This window comes from Urocitellus parryii, chromosome 4, assembly GCF_045843805.1.
Source record: "Urocitellus parryii isolate mUroPar1 chromosome 4, mUroPar1.hap1, whole genome shotgun sequence".
NCBI lineage: Eukaryota > Metazoa > Chordata > Mammalia > Rodentia > Sciuridae > Urocitellus > Urocitellus parryii.
Genome location: NC_135534.1, coordinates 178,960,143 through 178,980,068, shown reverse-complemented (window position 1 = coordinate 178,980,068; position 19,926 = coordinate 178,960,143). Strand labels below are relative to the sequence as shown.

Sequence of the window (19,926 nt, the reverse complement as noted above, 5' to 3'; positions counted from 1 at the left end):
AGCCCCAGAGAGAGCAGGCAGCCGGGAAATATGGAAGGAAGACAGATATCGAAGAAAGCAACCACACCACAGAAGGGACAGAGGATTTTGAAGAAGTTCTCTTCAGGAGGAGGCTAGTTGCAAAAGATCTCCCAGTTGGTATGGGATGGGACTTTTAAGCTGGGCCACATTTGAGTCCCTCGGCAATGAAAAGGATGACTCCTACAGAGGCCTAAGGTCAGGGTGCTTGCTGCGAGTCAGACTCTGGCCACATTCTCCAAATCCAGGAAAGGGCTCACCAACCTTTGAAGTCAGAGGGTTTTGGTCATTTGAGAGAGATATCAGGGTCCCCAGGAGAGTCTTCTGCCTTGTCCAATCCATTAAATCACCTATGGCACGCAAAGCATGTGAACTGGATGGAACTGGATTAGTCTGGGTGGGGTTGGGTTGGCTGAGTTGGGTTGACATGACTTGGTTAGGGCTGGGCTGAGTGGGGTTGAGTCCTCATGGGGTTGAGGAGGGATGCACTGTGTCTTCTTCCTTAGGTGCCCAGGAAGAAGTCTGGACTTTCTCCCAGATTCTGTCCTCACCCTAGACTATTTCTCTCTCTAGCTGGTGTGCAGCAGAGGAAGGTGATCAGCTGGCAAACATGGTTCCTCCAAAACCTCTTATAGCATCTCAGCTCCCCTGGGTCCTGTATGGCCTGCAGCTCAGGCCCCACAATCTGTGCTCTGACTTTGAAAGCTTATTTGCTTATCCATTCTCCTCAGTGGACATTAATGTCTTACTCTGAGCCTTATTGTAAGATTGCCCCCGTCTTTCCAACACTCACCCGCCTACCTCCACTAGTACACTCTTCGTATCCAATCCCATGATGACAAATCAATATTCTGCAGGAGGAGGTGGGGCTGACCTCTTACCAGGCTTTAAAGCACAATACAAAACAATGATCATCAAAACTATGCGGACTTAAGCACATTGTACAAACATAAGAAAGTGAGTTGTGATATAGGGATTATGGAATTAAGTTTATATCATTAAATTAAAAATTGATATAATAGGGGCTGAGGTTGTAGCTCAGTGGTAGAGAGCTTGCCTAGCACCTATGAAGCACTGGGTTCAATCCTCAGCACCACATCAAAATAAATAAATAAATAAATAAATAAAGGTTTATCTATGACTAAATTTTTTTTAAAAAATTGATATAATAAATAACAATGAGGAGCCAATAATTCACATTTATTTGGTACTTTTGAGACTACTGGGAACTACCTTGAAGAAGAACTGACTTCAGGTTATATCTTAATCTATGGTCCATTTTAAAGGAATCAAGCCATAGACACTAAGACTGGAAAACAAGCTTATGCATTTAGCTAGAAAAGATAACTGTGCTACCCTTTGACAAAGTGTAAGCTATTAGGAATAAGATGAGTATAATCTAGAAAATAAGTTGTTTATACAATTAATACAATAAGGAGCAAAGAAACAGTAGTGTAAATTCCAGCCTACCTAGTTATTAAGCTATTAAAGAAAACTAAAAGCCCATGATATTCTCTGGTGACTCGGCCATGGTCACTCCACAGTTGCAGAGCCGTGGAAGAGTTGGGATGACTTATACACCGCAGAGGATGTAGTAAGCGGGCACATTAAACCACAGGCTAGACGAACCCATTCATCCCTTCTTTGATTCACTCAAAAAGTCTGCTGAGTGCCCACTTTGCGCCAGGCCCTTTGCTAGCTTCTGGGATTCAGATTTGGATAAGACCCAGTCCCTGCCTCACGGAACTTCCCACGCAACATGGGAGACATAGGAGTCATCAATAGTCACCTCGACCATTTGAATAACCCTATGGCTAGCAGACACCAATAAACCAGGGAGGGGAGGAATGCTTCCTAGAACACCATCCCAAAGGATGAATGGGGGTTGTCAGGTAGACAGGGGAGGGGCGTACTCTGAAAGAAACTGGCCCGTCCAAAGAGTGGGAGTTGGACATCACATGCCTCCTTCAGAAATCTGCCAGTGGCTTGGTATGAGCCCCCGTCAAGCAGGGCTCAGCATAAGTGGAGGAGAGAATCTGCAGCACTCTGTCCTAGGACCAATGATAGCCAGACAGGGCCATTAAACTAGGAAGTCGCACAATTAAACCTGTATCAACAAAGATCCATCTGAATATAAAATAAGAACTTTCCAACTAGCTCTGTTGTTTGGTGGGTGAGTCCAATTGCGGAGTGTAGCCAAAGGAAACGAAAAAGAAAACAAGGGCCATTTGTCTGAAGAGGTTCCCAGCAGCACTGTTTATAATAATGACAAAATGGCCAAAGTTCATGCTCAGTGCTGGACAATGTCCTTTGGGTGATGGAGACTGAAGGTCCATGATGTGAGCTCTCAGGTGTCACACCTACCCTCCTCTCTTTCACTCAGGAAATCACATCAGACTGCCAACGGCCAGAGGTGACATGATTACAGGAAAATTCTGAACTTCTCTGATTCATATGCCTAAGTTTAAATCAGATTTCTACAAAGAAGATGTACGAAGGACCAGCGAGCTCTTCAAAAGGTGATCGACGTCACTAGTTACGAGAGGCAAAACCACAATGAGATGCCACTTCACACCCACTAACATGGCAACCATGAAAAAGTTCTAAAATACCAAGCATTAGTGATATATGAAAAAATGAGATGCCTCATACAATGCTGGTATAAATGTAAAATGGTGCCGCCACTTCGGGTTACAGTTTGGGGGTTTCTAAAAAAACGTAAACAAAAAATCACCAGTGATCCAGAAATTGCACTCCTACATATCTATCTAAAAGAACTAAAATCAGGCACTTAAGCAGATGTTAGTACACAGATGTTCATGGCAGCACTGTTCACAACAGGCAAACGGTACAAACAACCCAAATATTCATCAATGGATGAATGAAAAAGGAGTAACATGAGTATAATCTAGAAAATAGAAAAATGTGGTCTATACAAACGATGAAATATTTATACAGTCAAAAAAGAAACAATGTGCTGATACATGATAAAACATGGACATTATGGTTTGGTTAAGAGGCATCCCCCAAAAGATCCTGTTAATTCAGGAATATTCAGAGGTTAAATGACTAGACTGTGGCAGCTGTAGTCTAATCAGTTCATCCAAGTTTGAATGAACTAGCTGGGTAGTGACTGTAGGTAGGAGGGGTATGGCTGGAGGAGATGGATCACTGGGGGTGTGCTGGAGGGGGTCCTCTTCCCTGCAGCCCCTTCCTTCTTTCTGCTTCCTGAGCACCAGGAGACAGGCAGCTTTCCTCCACCCTTTTGCCATTCCTCAGGCCCAGACCAACAGAAACAGCCAGCCATGAAAAAAAACTCTGAAACCGTGAGCTAAAATAAACTTTTCCTCCTCTAAGTTGTTCTTATCAAGTATTTTGGTCACAACAATTGAAACCCAACACACAGAAACTGGTACAGAGAGGTGGGATTGTTGCTGAGACTCGGAGTCCTGTAGATTAGAAATCTTTGGTTTGTGGGAGGAGTTTGGAAAAGTTTGGAGACACAGGCTGGAGAAGCCTTAAATGTTGTCAGTGATTCTGGTGGGAGCTCAAAAGATTAGATTGCCGGTAGGAATGTGGACAGTAAAGACTGCGCATGAAGTTTCTGAGGCAAATGAAGACTCTCTCGGAAACTGAACTAGAAGTCATTCGTGTTGCATTCTGCAAGGAACTGTACATTTTCAACATTTTTGCCTATTCCCTAAGACTTTGTATGAGGCCAAATTTAAAGATTATAGACTAATTAATCTGGCTGAGGAGGTTTCATAGCAGCACAGTATTCAGGCAGTGGCATGGATATTGCTTTCAGCTTTAGGCCAGGTTCACTGTGAAAACCAGGACAGATTTTTAAAACTTGCAGTTTGGCCAGAAAAGTACAAGTAAAACTTGGGTCAAAGAAGATGTGGTTGTTGAAGAGATTATAGCTACTAAAGTGATGCTAAATACTTTGCACAGAGACAGAGCATCCCAGGAATTGGCAAGACCACAGCCATCACAGGCTCAAGGGTGTAAAGTAAAAATTCCTTTGAGAAGTGACCATGGGGACACTCTGCTCACACAAGGGGGCCTACAAAGTTGTTTTCCTAAGATGTATTTCATTATGCTCAGCTGCCCAGGCACTCAGAGGCCATCGCAGCCATAGTCCAAGGGGGCCCAGCTACTGCTCCAATCGGTGGCAGACCTCAGCATCGTTCACATCATGCTGCAAGAAGGAAAATGCTGGAGTTAAGGGGTCATGGAGGCTTCCTCCTAGATTTCACAATTTAGCCTGGGAGGCCAGGCACAGTGTAGCAGGGTGGGAATCCCTGCAGAGAGCCCCCAGAGAAGGCAACGTGTGAATCTATGAGGAGGAAGCCAAAGCTGCAGTGAAGACCCCTGGGATTGAGAAATGCCAGCCACATGGACTGTCTGCCAAGGAAAGCTGCTGGTTGTGGGAGAGTCAGCCTAAGATAAAGGCCATGTGGGCTGCAACAGGCAAGGCGGTGGGGGCAGGGCTGCCCCGGCCCTTTGGAGCTCACCTTGGATGCCATTTGCCCCAGCTGCTGGATATGGAGCTAAGGGACTTGTTTGCCACAGCTGGACTTAGGTCTTTCCCTGGTGCCAACCCTTTTATCTATGTTCATACTCTTCCCTTTTCTTTTGGCCTGAGAATGTTTACTCTGTGCCACTGCCTACTGGATATATGTAACTTGGTGGTGGGAACCCGGGATTTAACTCAGGTGCACCCAACCACTGAGCCACATCCCCAGCCCTATTTTGTATTTTATTTAGAGACAGGGTCGCACTGAGTTGCTTAGCACCTTGTTTTTGCTGAGGATGGCTTTGAACTCGTGATCCTCCTGTCTCAGCCTCCCATCTGATGGCATTTCAAGTGTGCACCATGGCACCCAGCCTGTAACTTGCTTTGGACTCCGACTTTTGGGCAATGCTGGAACTGTTAAGATCATGAGACTACTGGAGATGGACTGGATGCATCTTGCATTGTGAAATGGAGCTTTGGGAGGCCAAGTTTGGATATGAGATGACCTCTAAAGCTCCTGTGTTAATGCAGGAGTATTCAGAGGTGAAATGAGAGATCATGAAAGTTGTAACCTAATTAGTCCATTTTGGTTTTGTGGGGTTTTTATTTTTTATTTTTATTTTTTTGGTACTAAGGATAGAACCCAGGGGCACTTAACCACTGAGCCACACCCCCAGCCCGTTTTTTAAAAATACTTTTTAGTTGTAGATGGACACAATACCTTTATTTTATTTATCTATTTATTTTTAATGTGGTGCTGAGGATCAAACCCAGCGCCTCACACACGAGAGGCAAATGCTCTACCACTGAGCTACAACCCCAGTACCCCCAGCCTTTTTTTAAAAAATATTTTATTTAGAGACAGGGTCTTGCTCAGTTGTTAAGTGCCTCACTAAATTGCTGAGGCTAGCTTTGAATTTGTGATCCTCCTGCCTCAGCCTCTCAAACTGCTGGGATTACCAGCATGTACCACCACGCCCAGCTCCATTTTAGTTTGAATGGACTAACTAGGTGGTAACTGTAGGCAGGTGGGCAGGGTTGGGAAGGTGGGTCACTGGCTGCATGACCTGGAACGGTTCATCTTCTCTGTACCCTCTTTCCCCTCTCTCTGCTTCCTGGCTGCCACGATGTTTTGCCTCACCTCGGGCCCAGAGCAATGCACCTGGCCAACCATGGACTGAACCCCTGAAACTGGGAGTCCAAATAAACCTTTCCTCCTCCAAGTCAGATATGGAAAACCTCACACACACAATGGATTCACCTTGAAACGTTAGCTCAGTGAAAGAAGCCAGACCATAAGGGTCACATGTTGTATAAATATTCAGACTGGGCAAACCTACGAGGACAGAAAACAGTTTAGTGGTTGCTGGGAGCCGGGAGTAGAGCAAAGAGGGAGAGTGACTCCTTCGTGGGTATGCAGCTTCCTTTTGGAATGACAAAAATGTTTTTTGAAAGTTGATAGAAATGGTGATTGCATAAACACACTAAATGCCAATGAATTTTACACTTTAAAACAATCAATCTTCCATCATGAATTTTCTCTCAATAAAATAAGTAAGTTAGGATGTCAAAATGGTCCATTAACATGTGAAAAGGTGATCAACTTAATAATCAGGAAAATGTAAATTAAGGCTACAGTAAGATTTTCATATCTACCCACCAGAAATGCTGAAATTAACTTCAGTGCCAAGACCAAGCACTGGGGAGGAGGTGAAGAAATGGGGACTCTCATTTCTTGGTGGCCATGTATGTTGGTATAGCCACAGTGAGAACATACTGCCGCTCCGTGGAAGGGTATGTACACCCTATGACCCAGCACTCTCCTCCTGGGTTCAGAAGTGATATACATGTGCACCAGAATGTTCACAGCCATACTGTCACATTAGCCAGAAGTGGCAACACCCCAAATGTTGCTGGAGAAAAAAAATGGATTAAAAAAATATTTGATGTATTCACAGAATGGAATATTATACAACAATGAAAATAAACTAACTGCAGCCACATACGATGACATGAATAAATCTCCAAAATCTTATTAGTCAGTGAAGGAAACAGATGTCAAAGAATATATCCTTCCCGTAAAACGTTTAGAACCAAGTAAAACGAACTTCAGAATTTAAGGAGACATACTTAGGTAGTAAAGATATTTATTAAATGCAAGTAAGTGATGGCAAGGTGAGATTTACCTCTGAGAGGAGGGAGGGAAAATCTCAGCACAGGGCCTCACAGAGCCTGGGGGCTAGCCCGCTTCCTGACCTGGGTTTTAGGTTTATTCTGTGATAATAAAAGAGCTGTACTTTTAGCAAGCACTTTTCTCAATGGTTTGATATTTTAAAGAGAAGCAAATAACTTATACATATCTGCACTTGATGGCAGGAACAAATTACTTATAACCACTCCATCCCTTCCCCAACCATGGCTCATCTTCCAAAATAACAGGCATTTCAATGACACTGTGCCCTCACAGGGAAAGGAAGGGACAATGCTGTCTGGCAGCCCAGTCCTGACCCATTAGGAACACAGGGGTCATGCGGTGACATCCCACTGCAAGAGGTCTCTTTAAACAGGAATGTGTAAGGGGATGGGATGGGGTGCACACAGGATGGGTTGGATGTTGAATGTGAAGGGTTCCAGGACTGTTGTGTTACCCTATGTTTCTGCCTATGCATCATAAGCCCCTCAGGGCAGATCTGTGCCCAACTCCTTTTTGTCCCCGGTCAGCACGAAGGTTGGCAAAGCAGGTGTTCAGTTTGTATTTGTTGAACCAAACTATGCAGAATAAGTTAGAGCTCACACTAGGCAAAGGTTGTTGTTTTGCCATGTTTTAAACTTAGAAGGAAAATATTCAGGAGTGAATCTTGCCTCCCCATTTTATAGACAGGAAAACTGAGACTCAGGGGAAACTCATCTGAGTTCACAGAGGTAGTGGTGATGAAATCCGAGCTTCCCAGTGCTTGAAATTTAAATGGGTTTGAGGTGCGGAAGGAAAAACAGGAAGTTTACCAGTATCCATTTTTTTTCAACAGCTCCATTATCTGTGAATCGCCACATGCCTGTGTTCTGTCCCTAACAGGGGAGACTTACCCTGGGCCCACAAGGACATTCAGAGATGCTGGGGACAACTGAGTTGGAGACCTGGAGGTACAGGTGGACCTGACCTTTCCAGCCGGAACTCAGGAGAGGCAGTGCACTCTGAGTCTGCAGCTTGCAAGTGGCCCCCAGAGTGCCGGGTGTGTCCAGGCTGGAGCCTGGGTGCCCTGGTACCTGGGGAAATGCTTTCTTCTGTTTCTATAACTCTTTCCAGTGAGGCACACTATACCCTCCCTGAAATTCACTCATTTTAATTGTCCTGGTAGGTGAACTTTCGTAAATGTATACAGTTGTCCAACCACCACCCCAGTCCAGTGTTAGGATATTTCTCCAGAAAGTTCCTGATGCTCATTTGCAGTCAGTCCCTGCTTCCATCTCTGGCCCAGGCAGCTGCTGGTGGTTTCCATTTCTGCAGGGTTGCCCTTTTAGAAACTTTGTATAAATGGGACTCTGACAACACCCAGTGTATGCCTGGCTTCTTTCACTTAGTGTAATGCCTGGAAGGTCCATCTGAACTGTTGTACGGGGATCTGTGCGTCACCCCTCTGTGTTGCTGAATAGACTCCCCTGAAAGCCATCTGTAAAATGGAACCCAACTTCTCAGCACTCCCAGGCGGCAGATCCCGTGAGCTGGTGGAGGGTAAGCGCTCTGCAGACTGCACAATAGCCATGCAGATGCAATGAGCTCATGCTACAATTAGGACACTCTGATTATGGGGTTCACTAGAGACTGTGGGGTCCTGCAAGGTCCTTCCATCTGTGAATTTGCTCTAACTGAATACTAGGATGGTATTCACCAAGGGCAATGAAGTCACACTCTCTCATTCCAATTCTACCCCAGATGCTTGCAAGCCTTGTGACTTTGGACCTTGGTGTGTTCGTCTGAAGAACAGAAGTAGTAAGAGTCCTCAGTGCCCACCTCCTGGAGGGATCGTGAGAAGTGGAGGAATGAAACAGGAAAACGTTCCCACTCCACCTGGACAGACCGTGTTTTGTAAGCGTTGCCACACGGAACTGCGGCAAACTTTGGAGAGTTCACATTTCCAGGAACTGGCTTCAGATTCCGCAAGGAACACTGACTAGCATGGGTTGTAAATGGCCCTCCTGAGGAGCTGCTGGCCCTCCCTCTCTAGGTTATGGATGGAAACAGGACTTCCTCCTTGTTAGAAAAAACAATCCTGATCTGACATCAGGGCACCAGGCTACAAACTCAGGAGGAGAAAGAAACATCAGTTCCCGTCCCCAGAACCCTCTTCCTTTAGGGGAAGTAGGAGTTACAGCAAAGTTCTCAAAAGACCACAGAATCCAAAAGCTGCCCTCTATCACTGAGTTGGCAGTGCCCTGTAGCACATGCAAAATTGCAGCGTTCCAACATGGGCCATGGAGCCGAGAAGCCAAAACTATGCTCCAGCTGCCCTTTGATCTGGAAAAAAAAAAAAAAAAAGCTGGAAGCTCTGGCAGGAAAAGCTATCATCACATTTGAATCTCACTCCCTGGGAGTCAAGTCTGAGCTGTCCAGGCTTCTTCAAATACAAAGAGTTAACCAAGGACACCCACTCCACCAGGGGACCAGGAGCTATTTCACATTCTTCTCAATCCCTATTCAATCAGGGCTGTATACTAATCCTCTAAATCCAAAAGGGGTCAGAAGTCACCGTTGAGAGATGGATTCTCCTATTGAAATGCCTGGGGAAGTGGCTAAAGAAGATTAGGAGTCTGGAGACCTGAATTCAAGTTCTAGCTTTCAGACCAGCCACTTCTAGAGCCTCTCTATTTCAATGCTGCAAAAATTTCTGCATTGCTTTCCAAACACAGTTACTGCAAGGATCAAGCAGTTCTATCAAGCAGATAGGAAGTTCTACCACTGATTGTGTGCCTCATATGTACCAGCAGCAAGGAAGACACATTACATCTTGTTTTTCCCTGAATCCTCACAGCATCTCCAGGAGGCAGGACCGTCTAACTATTCCTCCTTTTTAGATAAGAAAACCGAGGCACAGAGAGGTGAAATCCATTCCCAAAGTTGCAGCTGAGCCACAATTCACACCCAGGCAGTCTGACCTTAAACCGACTCAGTCCAGTTAACCATCTAACCTCAGACTCCACTGCTCAGCCAACACCTCTGAATCAGGAAACGAAAGCCCAGGGAACAGAAGGGACAAGGTTCCCTGGTTCCAGCCCACAGCTCTTTCCATCATCCATGGTGCCACTGCCCACAATAAATGTGACACCCCGCTAGGTAACTAAAAGCTAAAGTAAGCATGAGAAGCAATTCAGTTCCGTTGTTTCTGGCGCTGCAAAGTCTCCAAGTGTCTCTGTTGGTGCTCAGGCTTCCGCACCTGTGTATAAAAAGGTACCGTCCTGCCTTTCCAATGAGCCAGCCTGAGCGCACAACCTGAGCGTGTGCGCTGGGTGCACGGAGGCTAGCTGTTGCCTTGGCGCTAGCAAACTGCTTCCAAAGTCCCTCTCGGTCGAAGATTGGCGGGACCACGCCTAGATCAGACACCTCGGGAGCCCCTACAGTGCTCTACCGCCGCGGCTGCCTGGGACCGCCTTTGCGGCTAGAACCCGCACGCACACTGTCCTGGGAAAGCCGCGGGTAGGACCGCCAGGGCGCGCATAGTGGCAAGGACTCCCTTTTATGTCCAGGAATGAGGAGCGCACCGCAGCCGTGCCCGCCGCCCAAACCAACTTCCCCAGGGCGCGGAGGCAGCTCGTGCCACCCTCCGGGTGAGTCGCTTACCTATCGAGGCGCGTGTCTGGGTGACAGCAGAGAGGAGCGCGGAGATGGAGAGCAGCAACAGCACGCGCCAGCACTGCCCGTTCCTCCTGCAATAAGTGGCCGAGGGAGACACGGTGAGGCGGGCGGTCTGGTCGGAGGGGGCTGCGGCGCGGGCAAGCGGGTCCCACCTTGGCGCCATCGCGCGTGTCTGCGGAGCCCCTGAAGGCGCGCGGCGGACGGGCACAGTGACCGAGCTTGGCGGAGAACGAGGGGCGCTGAGCGCTGGCCGCCGCGCTCGCCCTTCCTGCAGGGAACAAAGGCGGCGCTCGGCGGCGGCGGGCAGGATCCCGGCCCGCGCCCTGAGTCGCCCGCGCCCGCAGTCGCCGGCGCTCTGAAACCCGACTCCGCCGCGCCCTACCTCGGGCAGCGGCGGCGCACTCACGCCCCGGGATCCCAGCAGCACCGCGCTCCCCACGCCCCTTTCCCCCCACGGACGCGCGCTCCCTGCCACCGCCTCCAGCCAGCGGCCTTATGTAACCTGCGAGGACAGCCCCGCGCCCGCCTGCTCCGGGCTAGTGGGACGCGCCGCCCCTCGCCCGCCCTCAAGCCTGTCCCAGTTGGGGCTGCCCACGGACAAAGCTCTTCCTTTCGTCTCAGCAACCCAGAGAAGCCGGAATCGCTGGGATGGGCTTACATGACAGATGAGGAGACTGAGGCTCACAGGCAGAGCGATTGAGCGAGGTCGCACAGCTGCAGGGAGCTCCTGACAGTTGTGCCCCACCAGTCACACCTACCCCATGAACCCATTTGGATGCCCAGGAGTGGCCTTCTTGAGGTACATTAGTGATATAGAGAAGAACTTGAAGGGTCACGTGTGCAACAGTTGGCCTTCCCTCAGCATTTTGGATTCCCAGAATATTTACTATGGATAGAGCCCTAAGAAACCTGATCCAGCCACTTCCCACCTGTCTCCATTTTATTGATGGAGAAACTGAGGCCCAGAGAGGTCTCATCTACCCAGTGAGTGATGGATTGTCAAGGAAGGAGACTAATTTGAAAAAAAAAAAAAAAAGGATGAAAAAGGTCTTCAAATGTTGCAGTTTCACGTTCACTGAGAAAATCCTTATAAGATAGTGAGTCCCTGTCACTGTAAGAGAAAGACCCTCTAACAAACAAGAGGCAGCAGAGTAGGAATTCTGAGCTTGGGCTCACAAGTTGGGGTCACTGTGTCTGGACTGAATCCTAGCTGTTACTTCAGGAAACATGGGCAGATCTGTAAAATGGGAATAGAAAAGTTTCCCTCCCCCTAGGTTGGTGGGAAGATTGGAGGTGTTACTGAAATATAAAGTGTTTATCAGAGTGCCTGGCACAGGACAATGCCCACTGGATGTGAGATTCTGTTACTGGTGCTGGGGATGACCAGGGCTGCGGCCTTGGGGAGGGGGAGCAGGGGAGGAAGCCAGGCAGGAAAAGCTTCTGAGAAACTGAGGCATCTGGAGCCAAAGCAACTCTAGAATAGTCCCACCTCGAGGTAACGGAAGGCAAAATGCATTCTAACAACAACAAAAAAAAATCTGTTTGCATTTTCTTCAATTAATTCTGTCCCACTTGCGGTCATTCTGTGACGGATATAACCTTATTATCAATCACTAACCATAGAGAACTGGCCTCCTTAGATATGTATTTCTCTATTGCTTGTAAAGTACCCTGTCAATTAGGAATACAATTGACTTTCTTAGAACAATTTTACCATATTGTTAGGAAAAAGCCACATCAACTATGACTACACAGCTGTTCTGTAGTTCTGTATGACAGTTAAAACCAGAGACTGAGAACTAGTGGCCATGGACCCCGTGTTGCCCACAGATATGTTTTATTTGATTTGCCAGGCATCAAACTCCAGATTAAATTAGCAATATTAGGAAATTACACATTCAAGTCCATACTTCTTACTTCTTTTCAAAATGTTGGGAAACACTGCAATATGGGGCCTGGGTTCCCTGTGCTGATAATTGACTGGCATTGATTAGGGACTGCTGCCTAAGTTTAGGCCACACTTTTTCAGTTTGCCATAGTCCCCACCACTCTCCAAGGTTCCCAGCACCAAGGCTAGGAGTCAATTGCCATTCAGCCACACTTGCACTGTGTCTTTGCTTATGAGAAAGAAAAAAAAAAATGGCATAGACTAAGAGCTCATGTCCCTGTTAAAAATGGGTAAATGAAAGATATAGGGACAAAGTCATATTTAAAGAAAGAAAGGGAAGGACATATTTCTACATGTTTAATGTACAAATAAAATGTATCTGCCTTGAAAGGGGTGAAAACGAACATGCCATTTAGAAATAAACTTGCCCCCCTCAGTAATGTATGCTACCTGAAGAATGAAGTATATCTGCATTTAAATTGGTGGACCCGATTGTGGTCCAATTTATCAGTCTGAGACACACGTGGATCAGATCACAGATTGCTTTACTTCTCCTGCAACAAAGTCCTGTGTGCACATTTCATAGTTTGTTGGTTCTGCTTAAATATTTAATACTTAATTCACTGGAATATAAGTTCCTGAAACTTGTTTCTCCCCTAGAAGGGACTATAAATAGATGCATGTTAGCACCGTTGGTTTTGAACCTCTTTCGTGTACCTCCAGTCATGTTCATAGGCAAGAAGGGTTCTCATTTTGTAGTTTTGCCTAGAAGTGGGAATTATGAGCTGGTATGGATGGTGGACAGGGAGGGTCTGGGGCTGGGAGCTGAAGGAGAGAGAGGGTGAAACTGGTCCCAGCTGCAGGCGTGGGAGGGATGGGGCAGGAAGCCAAGCGAGGCATTGCACCTCCTGCCAGACAGTGGTGTGAGGGCTTAAGTGATTTCCTGCAATTTAATGTGAAGTTGTAGAAATGGCTAAGAGGAAGCTTCATGTCATACCCAAGCTAGTCTAAATTGTTTACCATGGTGCAGTACAATCTGTGAGACCGAGACGTGTAGACGAGGGATTTTATGTTCCAGATCTTCCCAGACTCCACCAAATGAATAGGCCGTTCCATTTTCCTATAATCCATCCAAACATCCCAGAAAATTCTGCATCCAAAAACACTCCCCAGACTGTCTCAGAGCAGTTGGAATGGACACAGAAATCTGTAAGAAGCATCCCAAACTTGGTTTGGAAAGAAGTTACCAAGAATTAGTACATGTCATTCTGAACTTGAGTTTCTTCAGCTCATGGGATATAATACTTCTCAGTGGAGTCATGAAGAGAAAGTTCACAAGAGATACCCAAAGCTTGCCTTAATGTCTGACTTAATGAGCAGAAAGGGCAGAACAGACTTCACCAGCTGACTAGAAAAGAATTTATTAGAATTAGCAAAGAATATGCTGTTTCTTGGATAATCAAGAGAAAACAATGAAGTTTAAACCCACAACTGCCTAAAGATTCACCCCACAGAGTATAATGGCTCTGAGCTCCCAGGTTGCTCCTCTGGGGTGCTGAGCAGCCTCTGAAGTCATATTTCAGCTTCTGCAGGGGGGCCTGGGGGTATAAGTCAGAGGTGCTGCTTCCTTTTGCACTGATGACACCTCGATGTGTTCGGTTATGCCAAGGAGGGCCACAGGCTAAAGACACTTGACTTGTTCAGCATAATAGAGGATGATGGATTTGAAAATCTACCAATCCACAGGGGAAAGGAAAATCAGGAGAGAGGGCTCCATGGGAATTGAGGTTGGTTTGGGGGTATATATTTGTATCTGACCAGTGAAGACCTCTCTCTCTGCTTCCTGATCATCACGTGAGCAGCTTCCCTCCACCACACTCTTCCTCCATGTTCTTCTGCCATGGTCAGTGCCCTGTTCAGTCATTTATGTGCAGGGTGGCCATCTTCTAGCTGGTATTGATGGTGGACAGGGAGGGTCTGGGGCTGGGAGCTTTACCGGAGCCTGCTCTGCCCACCAACACAGTAGACCAGGAGTGCCAGGGAATTAATGCCTCTCCCATCCCCACCCAAGCAGCAGCTTGGGCAGAAGTCAGTAGACAAAGCCCTCGGCTCCCTTGCTCAGCTCTTGAAAACACACAGACATGCGATGGCTGCCTCTTGTTACCACTTTCTTCCCAGTGTTTCTTGAGAAAACTGACCAAAGGAAGTGCTCATGGTGGACTCCTTGACTCCAAATTGGGATGACCATTTCAGATTCTTACAGCATCCCCTGGCTTCAGAGTCTTTGGCCACTTGTTCTAACCCCAGTTCCCTCCTTGCAACCAACTCTACCTGGACATTCACCAACTTCAGGTGGGCTCAGTTCACAGCCCTTGCCTTATGCCCTCATTGCACCTCCTGACTTCCACCCCAGGACCTCCCTGCAGATGCTTAGGTGTGATATCCTCAGTCTGCTCAGCACCCATGAGCCAGCAACCTGGAAGTGCAGCACAGTTACACTTCCTGGGACAAGTTCTCAGCCAGTGGAACCCAGGGAATACATTTTCCTCCTTCCTCTTCAGATGCAGTGCTCCAGAAAGTAAACTAAGGCATCTCCTAAACCATCGCGCACATCTCTTGCCTCTTATGGGCTCTTCCTCCTTCCTTGCTTTCCCTCTCTTTCCTTCACCTCTGCTCCCTAGGATCGTGGTCCCTAAAACAATACTGGCACCTAAGACTTTGCCCCAGATGCTACTGTCTGAGTAGCCCAGTATGAGGGAGGGGATGGAGTTTCCACCCTTGGACACACACATCTGAATGGAGTATCTTTGTGTGTGTGTGTGTGTGTGTGTGTGTGTGTGTTTTATTGGTTGTTCAAAACATTACAAAGCTCTTGACATATCATGTTTCATACATTAGATTCAAGTGGTAGCTGTCATTTCTGCCTCACTGGCTCCAATTAGCATGCTGTCACCAGCCTTATATTCTATGGTGTGTCAGAAGGACAAGTCCCCTATGGACTCTATTATAATTCTGGGGATAACATAACCTAGGGTAAAATAGTGAATATGAACTACTGTCCTTTTCACATAATAGTGCATTTGTTATTTATTTATGATGCTGGGAATTGAACCCAGGGATATTTTACCACCAAACTACATCCTCAGCTCTTTTTATTTTTTATTTTGAGACAGGGTCTCACTAAGTTGCTTAGGGCCTCGATAAGTTCCTGAGGTTGCCCTTGAACTTGCAATCCTTCACCCTCAGCCTCCCGAGTTGCTGGGATTACAAATGTGTGCCATTGCCCCTGGCATAAAAGCACATTGTTTTTTAAATCTTCCTCATGTTGTATTTGCCAGATCGTGTTGCATCCCATGTGCAGAAGGCTATGTTGATATATTCCAGTGAAGATATTACATCTGGCATGCCAGCTGCACTTGATGCTACCATCTGGCCAAGTTTATGGTATCCACTATCATCTCCCACAATCCATTTGGCTCCTGCACGATTTAAGTCTTGGTGGTGTCTCTCTTCTCTGAAGTACTTCCTGGGAGGTGATATTGTTTCTGATCTTCTATCTTGAAGTTGGGGGGAAGAGATAGTCCCAAAGATTTCCATTTGACTTTTTTTTTAACCAGATACTACAAGTCAATTTGCTACTGTAAGGGTTTTGCAGGAAGCTCAGTATGTCTACCCCAGTTAGATATTGGAGAGCAGACCTAAACAGGTCTAGGAGGCACACGCAAATTATGTGAACAGGTAGTTCAAACTTCCATGTCGTCAGTTGCTTTATACCCATACTTCACACTTATGGCGTGGAGGGTAGTTTCCTACAACTAGTACACAGAGAAGGGAAAACTCGGGCTGCGTCACAGTTGGATTGGTGCCATATGTTGGTGCTGGGTGAAGACGGACTATTGCTGCTTTGCAGCCTCTCAGGGTGACCCTAAAGCACATTTAGATACATGTAGATGCATGAGCAATGGACACAGTTCTTGAATGTTGATCAGAGGCCTGGAGAATAGATTGGATGATCCAGGAAGAGGAAATCTAGGGAAGAGTGTTGTGGTTTGAATGTGAGGTCTCCCCAAAAAGCCCACGTGTGAGACAATGAAAGAAGGTTCAGAGGAGAAATGGTTGGGTTGCAAGAGCCTTAACCCAGATAGGGATTAACTGAGTGGTAACTGAAGCGGTGGGATGTGGCTGGAGGAGGTGGGGATTGGGGTTGGTTTGGGGGTATATATTTGATTCTGGCCGGTTTTGACCTCTCTCTCTCTGCTTCCTGATCATCACGTGAGCAGCTTCCCTCCACCACACTCTTTCTCCATGTTCTTCTGCCTCATCTGGAGCCCCAAGGAATGGACTATGGACTGAGACCTCTGAAACCAGGAGCCCCAAAATAGGCTTTTCCTCCTACAATTGTTCTGGTCAGATCTTTTAGTTACAGCAGCAAAAAAAGCTGACAAAAAAAAAGCGGTATGGATAGAACTACGGAAATGAGCCCCAAATGTACGAGTCTCTGCATCTCTAGTGCTGACTGAAGACCCTGCGCCACAGAGGTGGACAGGATGACCCATCCCGTGGACGTCAGTCAGTCTCTCTCCTTGGCTACCCCAGGGCTGACATGGAGCAGCCTTAAACAGTGACAGCAGTGGCAGGAGTACATGTTAAGCAAATACCCAACACTATGAACCCCATCCCTCTAAAGCAGATCTAGCTGCTGACATTGGTGAATGCACCAAACCTGCCAGATGTGGAGCTGTCACTGAGCCCTCCATACGGCACCACTCCTCAGAAAGACCAGCCCACCACTTGGTGACAGGTTGGCTTCCTCAGATTCTGTTCAGAGTGATCAGCATCAACCTAAAAATGGTTTGCCTTCCCTGACCAAGTGCTTTTGCCAGTGCCATCATCCTGAAACCTGCAGAATTCCTGCATTATCCACCTGGTTTCCACACCACATTGTCTCAGAGGAAGAGTGACAATGGGTGAATGACCAGGGAATCTGATGGTTTGAGCATGTACCATCCAGGAATAGCTAGTGCTTGGTAGGATGGTGGAAAGGCCTATGAAAAGCTCATCTAGGGCTGGGGATGTGGCTCAAGCGGTAGCGCGCTCTCCTGGCATGCGTGCGGCCCGGGTTCGATCCTCAGCACCACATACCAACGAAGATGTTGTGTCCGCCGAGAACTAAAAAAAAAATAAATATTAAAAATTCTCTCTCTCTCTCTCTCTCTCTCTCTCTCTCTCTCTCTCTCTCTCCTCTCTCACTGTCTCTTTAAAAAAAAAAAAAAGAAAAGCTCATCTAGGGCACAGCTTAGGGACAACCTGAAGCAGAGTTGTGGCACCTCTTCCAGAATGGGCTAGGTACAGTGGCTGATGCCAATATATGTGGCTGTGTCTCCCATAACTAGAGTATAGTCGTCCCTTCGTATCCATAGAGAATTGGTTCTAGGACTTCCATGGATACCAAAATCCAGGAATGTTCGAGTCCTTTATGTAAAACAGCTTAATATTTGCATATAATTTATGCACATCCTCCCATATATTTTAAATCATTTTCAGTTTACTTATAATACTAATTATATTTACAATGTAAAATCTGTATACAATAGTTTTTCCACTCTACTATTGAGGGAATAATGACCAGAAAATAGTCTGTACATGTTCAATTATAGACAGAATTTTTTCCAAAAATTTTTAATCTGAAGGTGGTTGAATCCTCTTAATACAGAACCCATAGATACAAAGAGCCAGCTGTTCTTGGGTCTGGAAACCAAAGGGTAGGACGGGAGTGAGCCCTTTCTCTCTCCCAGCGATCCCCTGAAGCTTTGTGCTCTTGCTGGGTAGAGGTGCTGGGGTCCAGCAGAATTTTCCCAAGAGACACAGTAAGGCCACTAAGCTTGAAGCTATAACCACTCCCATGTCCCTTGAGGCTCCTCATGGACAAGCAGGCAAAAAAGGAGTGATGTGTTATGGGGACAGTGAGCCACCAGGAGCCACAGTGGCAGCTACTTTCCATGGGCAGAGAGGCTATGCCTAGAATCCAGGGAGGGTCCTGGGGTATTGCTTCATGCTCCTGTATCTCATAACTGATGGCAAATGAATACAAGAAGCAATCAAAGAAACTAAGAGACCAGATCCTTAAAGGGTAAAAGTCCAGAGCACCTCATCTGGCCAAGCCGGACAGATCATCCACAACTCTGGCCAAGAACAAAGCTGCTCTGGAATGGTGGTGGAGGAAGGAGGTGGGAGCAGCTACCCTGCAAGGGAGGGAACTGTAGCTTGTTTTACTTTGTTGCTGTTCAGAGATTTCAGTTGGCTGTGAACTTGAAAGGAACTCTGGCTATTGAACTTATACCTCTCCCCTTAGAAAATGATGAGGACATTGTGTTCTCACAGAATTGAAAGAGGGGTCCCGCCTCATCCACATGGCTATAGTCCAAGGCCCCCCAGTGAATACCTGAAGCTGCAGATGGAACTGCTGTTTTTCCTATAAATACATAATTATGATTAAAATTTTAATCCATACATGAGGCATAGGAAGAGATTACAATTACTCAATGATAAAAAGATCATAACAACTTACTGTAATAAAAATATATGATATTCTCTCTCTCTCTCTCTCTCTCTCTCTCTCTCTCTCTCTCTCTCTCTCCCTCTCTCTCTCTGTCTCTCAAAACATCCTATTGAAGGTGCTCCCCCTCCTTCCTGTGAAGATGTGGATGATACACTGCCTACATGATGAGATGAACTGCGGTGAATGCTGTACTCAGACAAACACACAATTTCAAACTTCTGCATTGTCTATTTCTGGGCTTTTCCATTTGATGTTTTGCACCAGAGTGAATTGCAGGTAGCTGAAACTGGAAAGCAAATCTACAGGTCTAGTGCACCACTTCACGTCTCCTCCTCATTACCTCCTCCAGGTGGCTGTCCTTGCGACAGCTGTTGCTACAGAGATCCATCAGTACAGCCTCTGACCAGCCATGGCTACCCCGGGCAGTGCCTTAGGGAAGACCCAGTGTTGCCCCCTCTCTCCTGCTTCAGGCTTCTCCACCCATCCTGAGGCACCACCTGCTGCAGGGTTCATTTAGTGTCCACACATAAGACCCTCGCAAAGGAAATAAGATGCAGCAAACTTTTGAACAATGGGAGATGGAAATGATGGGTAAAGGAGTATCCCTCCCTTCCTCCCCCAATTGAACTCTGCTGAGAAGCAGCTTCTCAAAAGGCAGTCCCACAAGATTGTGAACACGTGAGTATTGAATACTTAACTGCTCTTCCTTTTCCCCTGCCCCATCCTCTTGCCCTCTTCCTGGAACTTGACTCCTTTTTCGTTGGTACCAGGAATTGAACCCAGAGAAGGTTAACCACTGAGCCGCATCCCCAGCCCTTTTTATATTTTATTTAAAGACAGTCTTAGGGTCTCACCAAGTTACTGAGGCTGGCTTTGAACTCATATGATTTTCCTGCCTCAACCTCCCAAGCAGCTGGGATTACAGGCATGCGCCACCGCACCCAGCCTGGAACTTGGTAATACAGAGCACTCTATCTCAGGCTCCATTTGGGGGAAACTGAGATTAGGATGGAGAAGTGAGAGAATCAGGGCCATCAGGAGAGCGTGAGGCCAGAGGTTCTATATGATGAAGCACCCAGGGAAACATTTCCATG

At 46.7% G+C, this 19,926-nt stretch overlaps 1 protein-coding gene across 2 annotated transcripts in view; it reads right to left on the bottom strand.

The window, feature by feature from the left end:
* Positions 1-10,815, bottom strand: part of Col15a1 (collagen type XV alpha 1 chain) — a 110,068-nt gene extending 99,253 nt beyond the window's left edge. The window contains exons 1-2 of one of the 2 annotated variants that reach the window (XM_026379318.2): positions 10,538-10,815; positions 10,371-10,456 (exon numbers count right to left, since the gene is read on the bottom strand). In XM_026379318.2, the coding sequence (XP_026235103.2) occupies positions 10,371-10,456; positions 10,538-10,548 (97 nt within the window). In that variant the 5' untranslated portion in view covers positions 10,549-10,815. Of the gene's footprint in view, positions 1-10,370 lie in introns of both variants that reach the window. The other variant, XM_026379312.2, reaches the window with a different exon arrangement.
* Between the last annotated feature and the right edge of the window lie 9,111 nt (positions 10,816-19,926).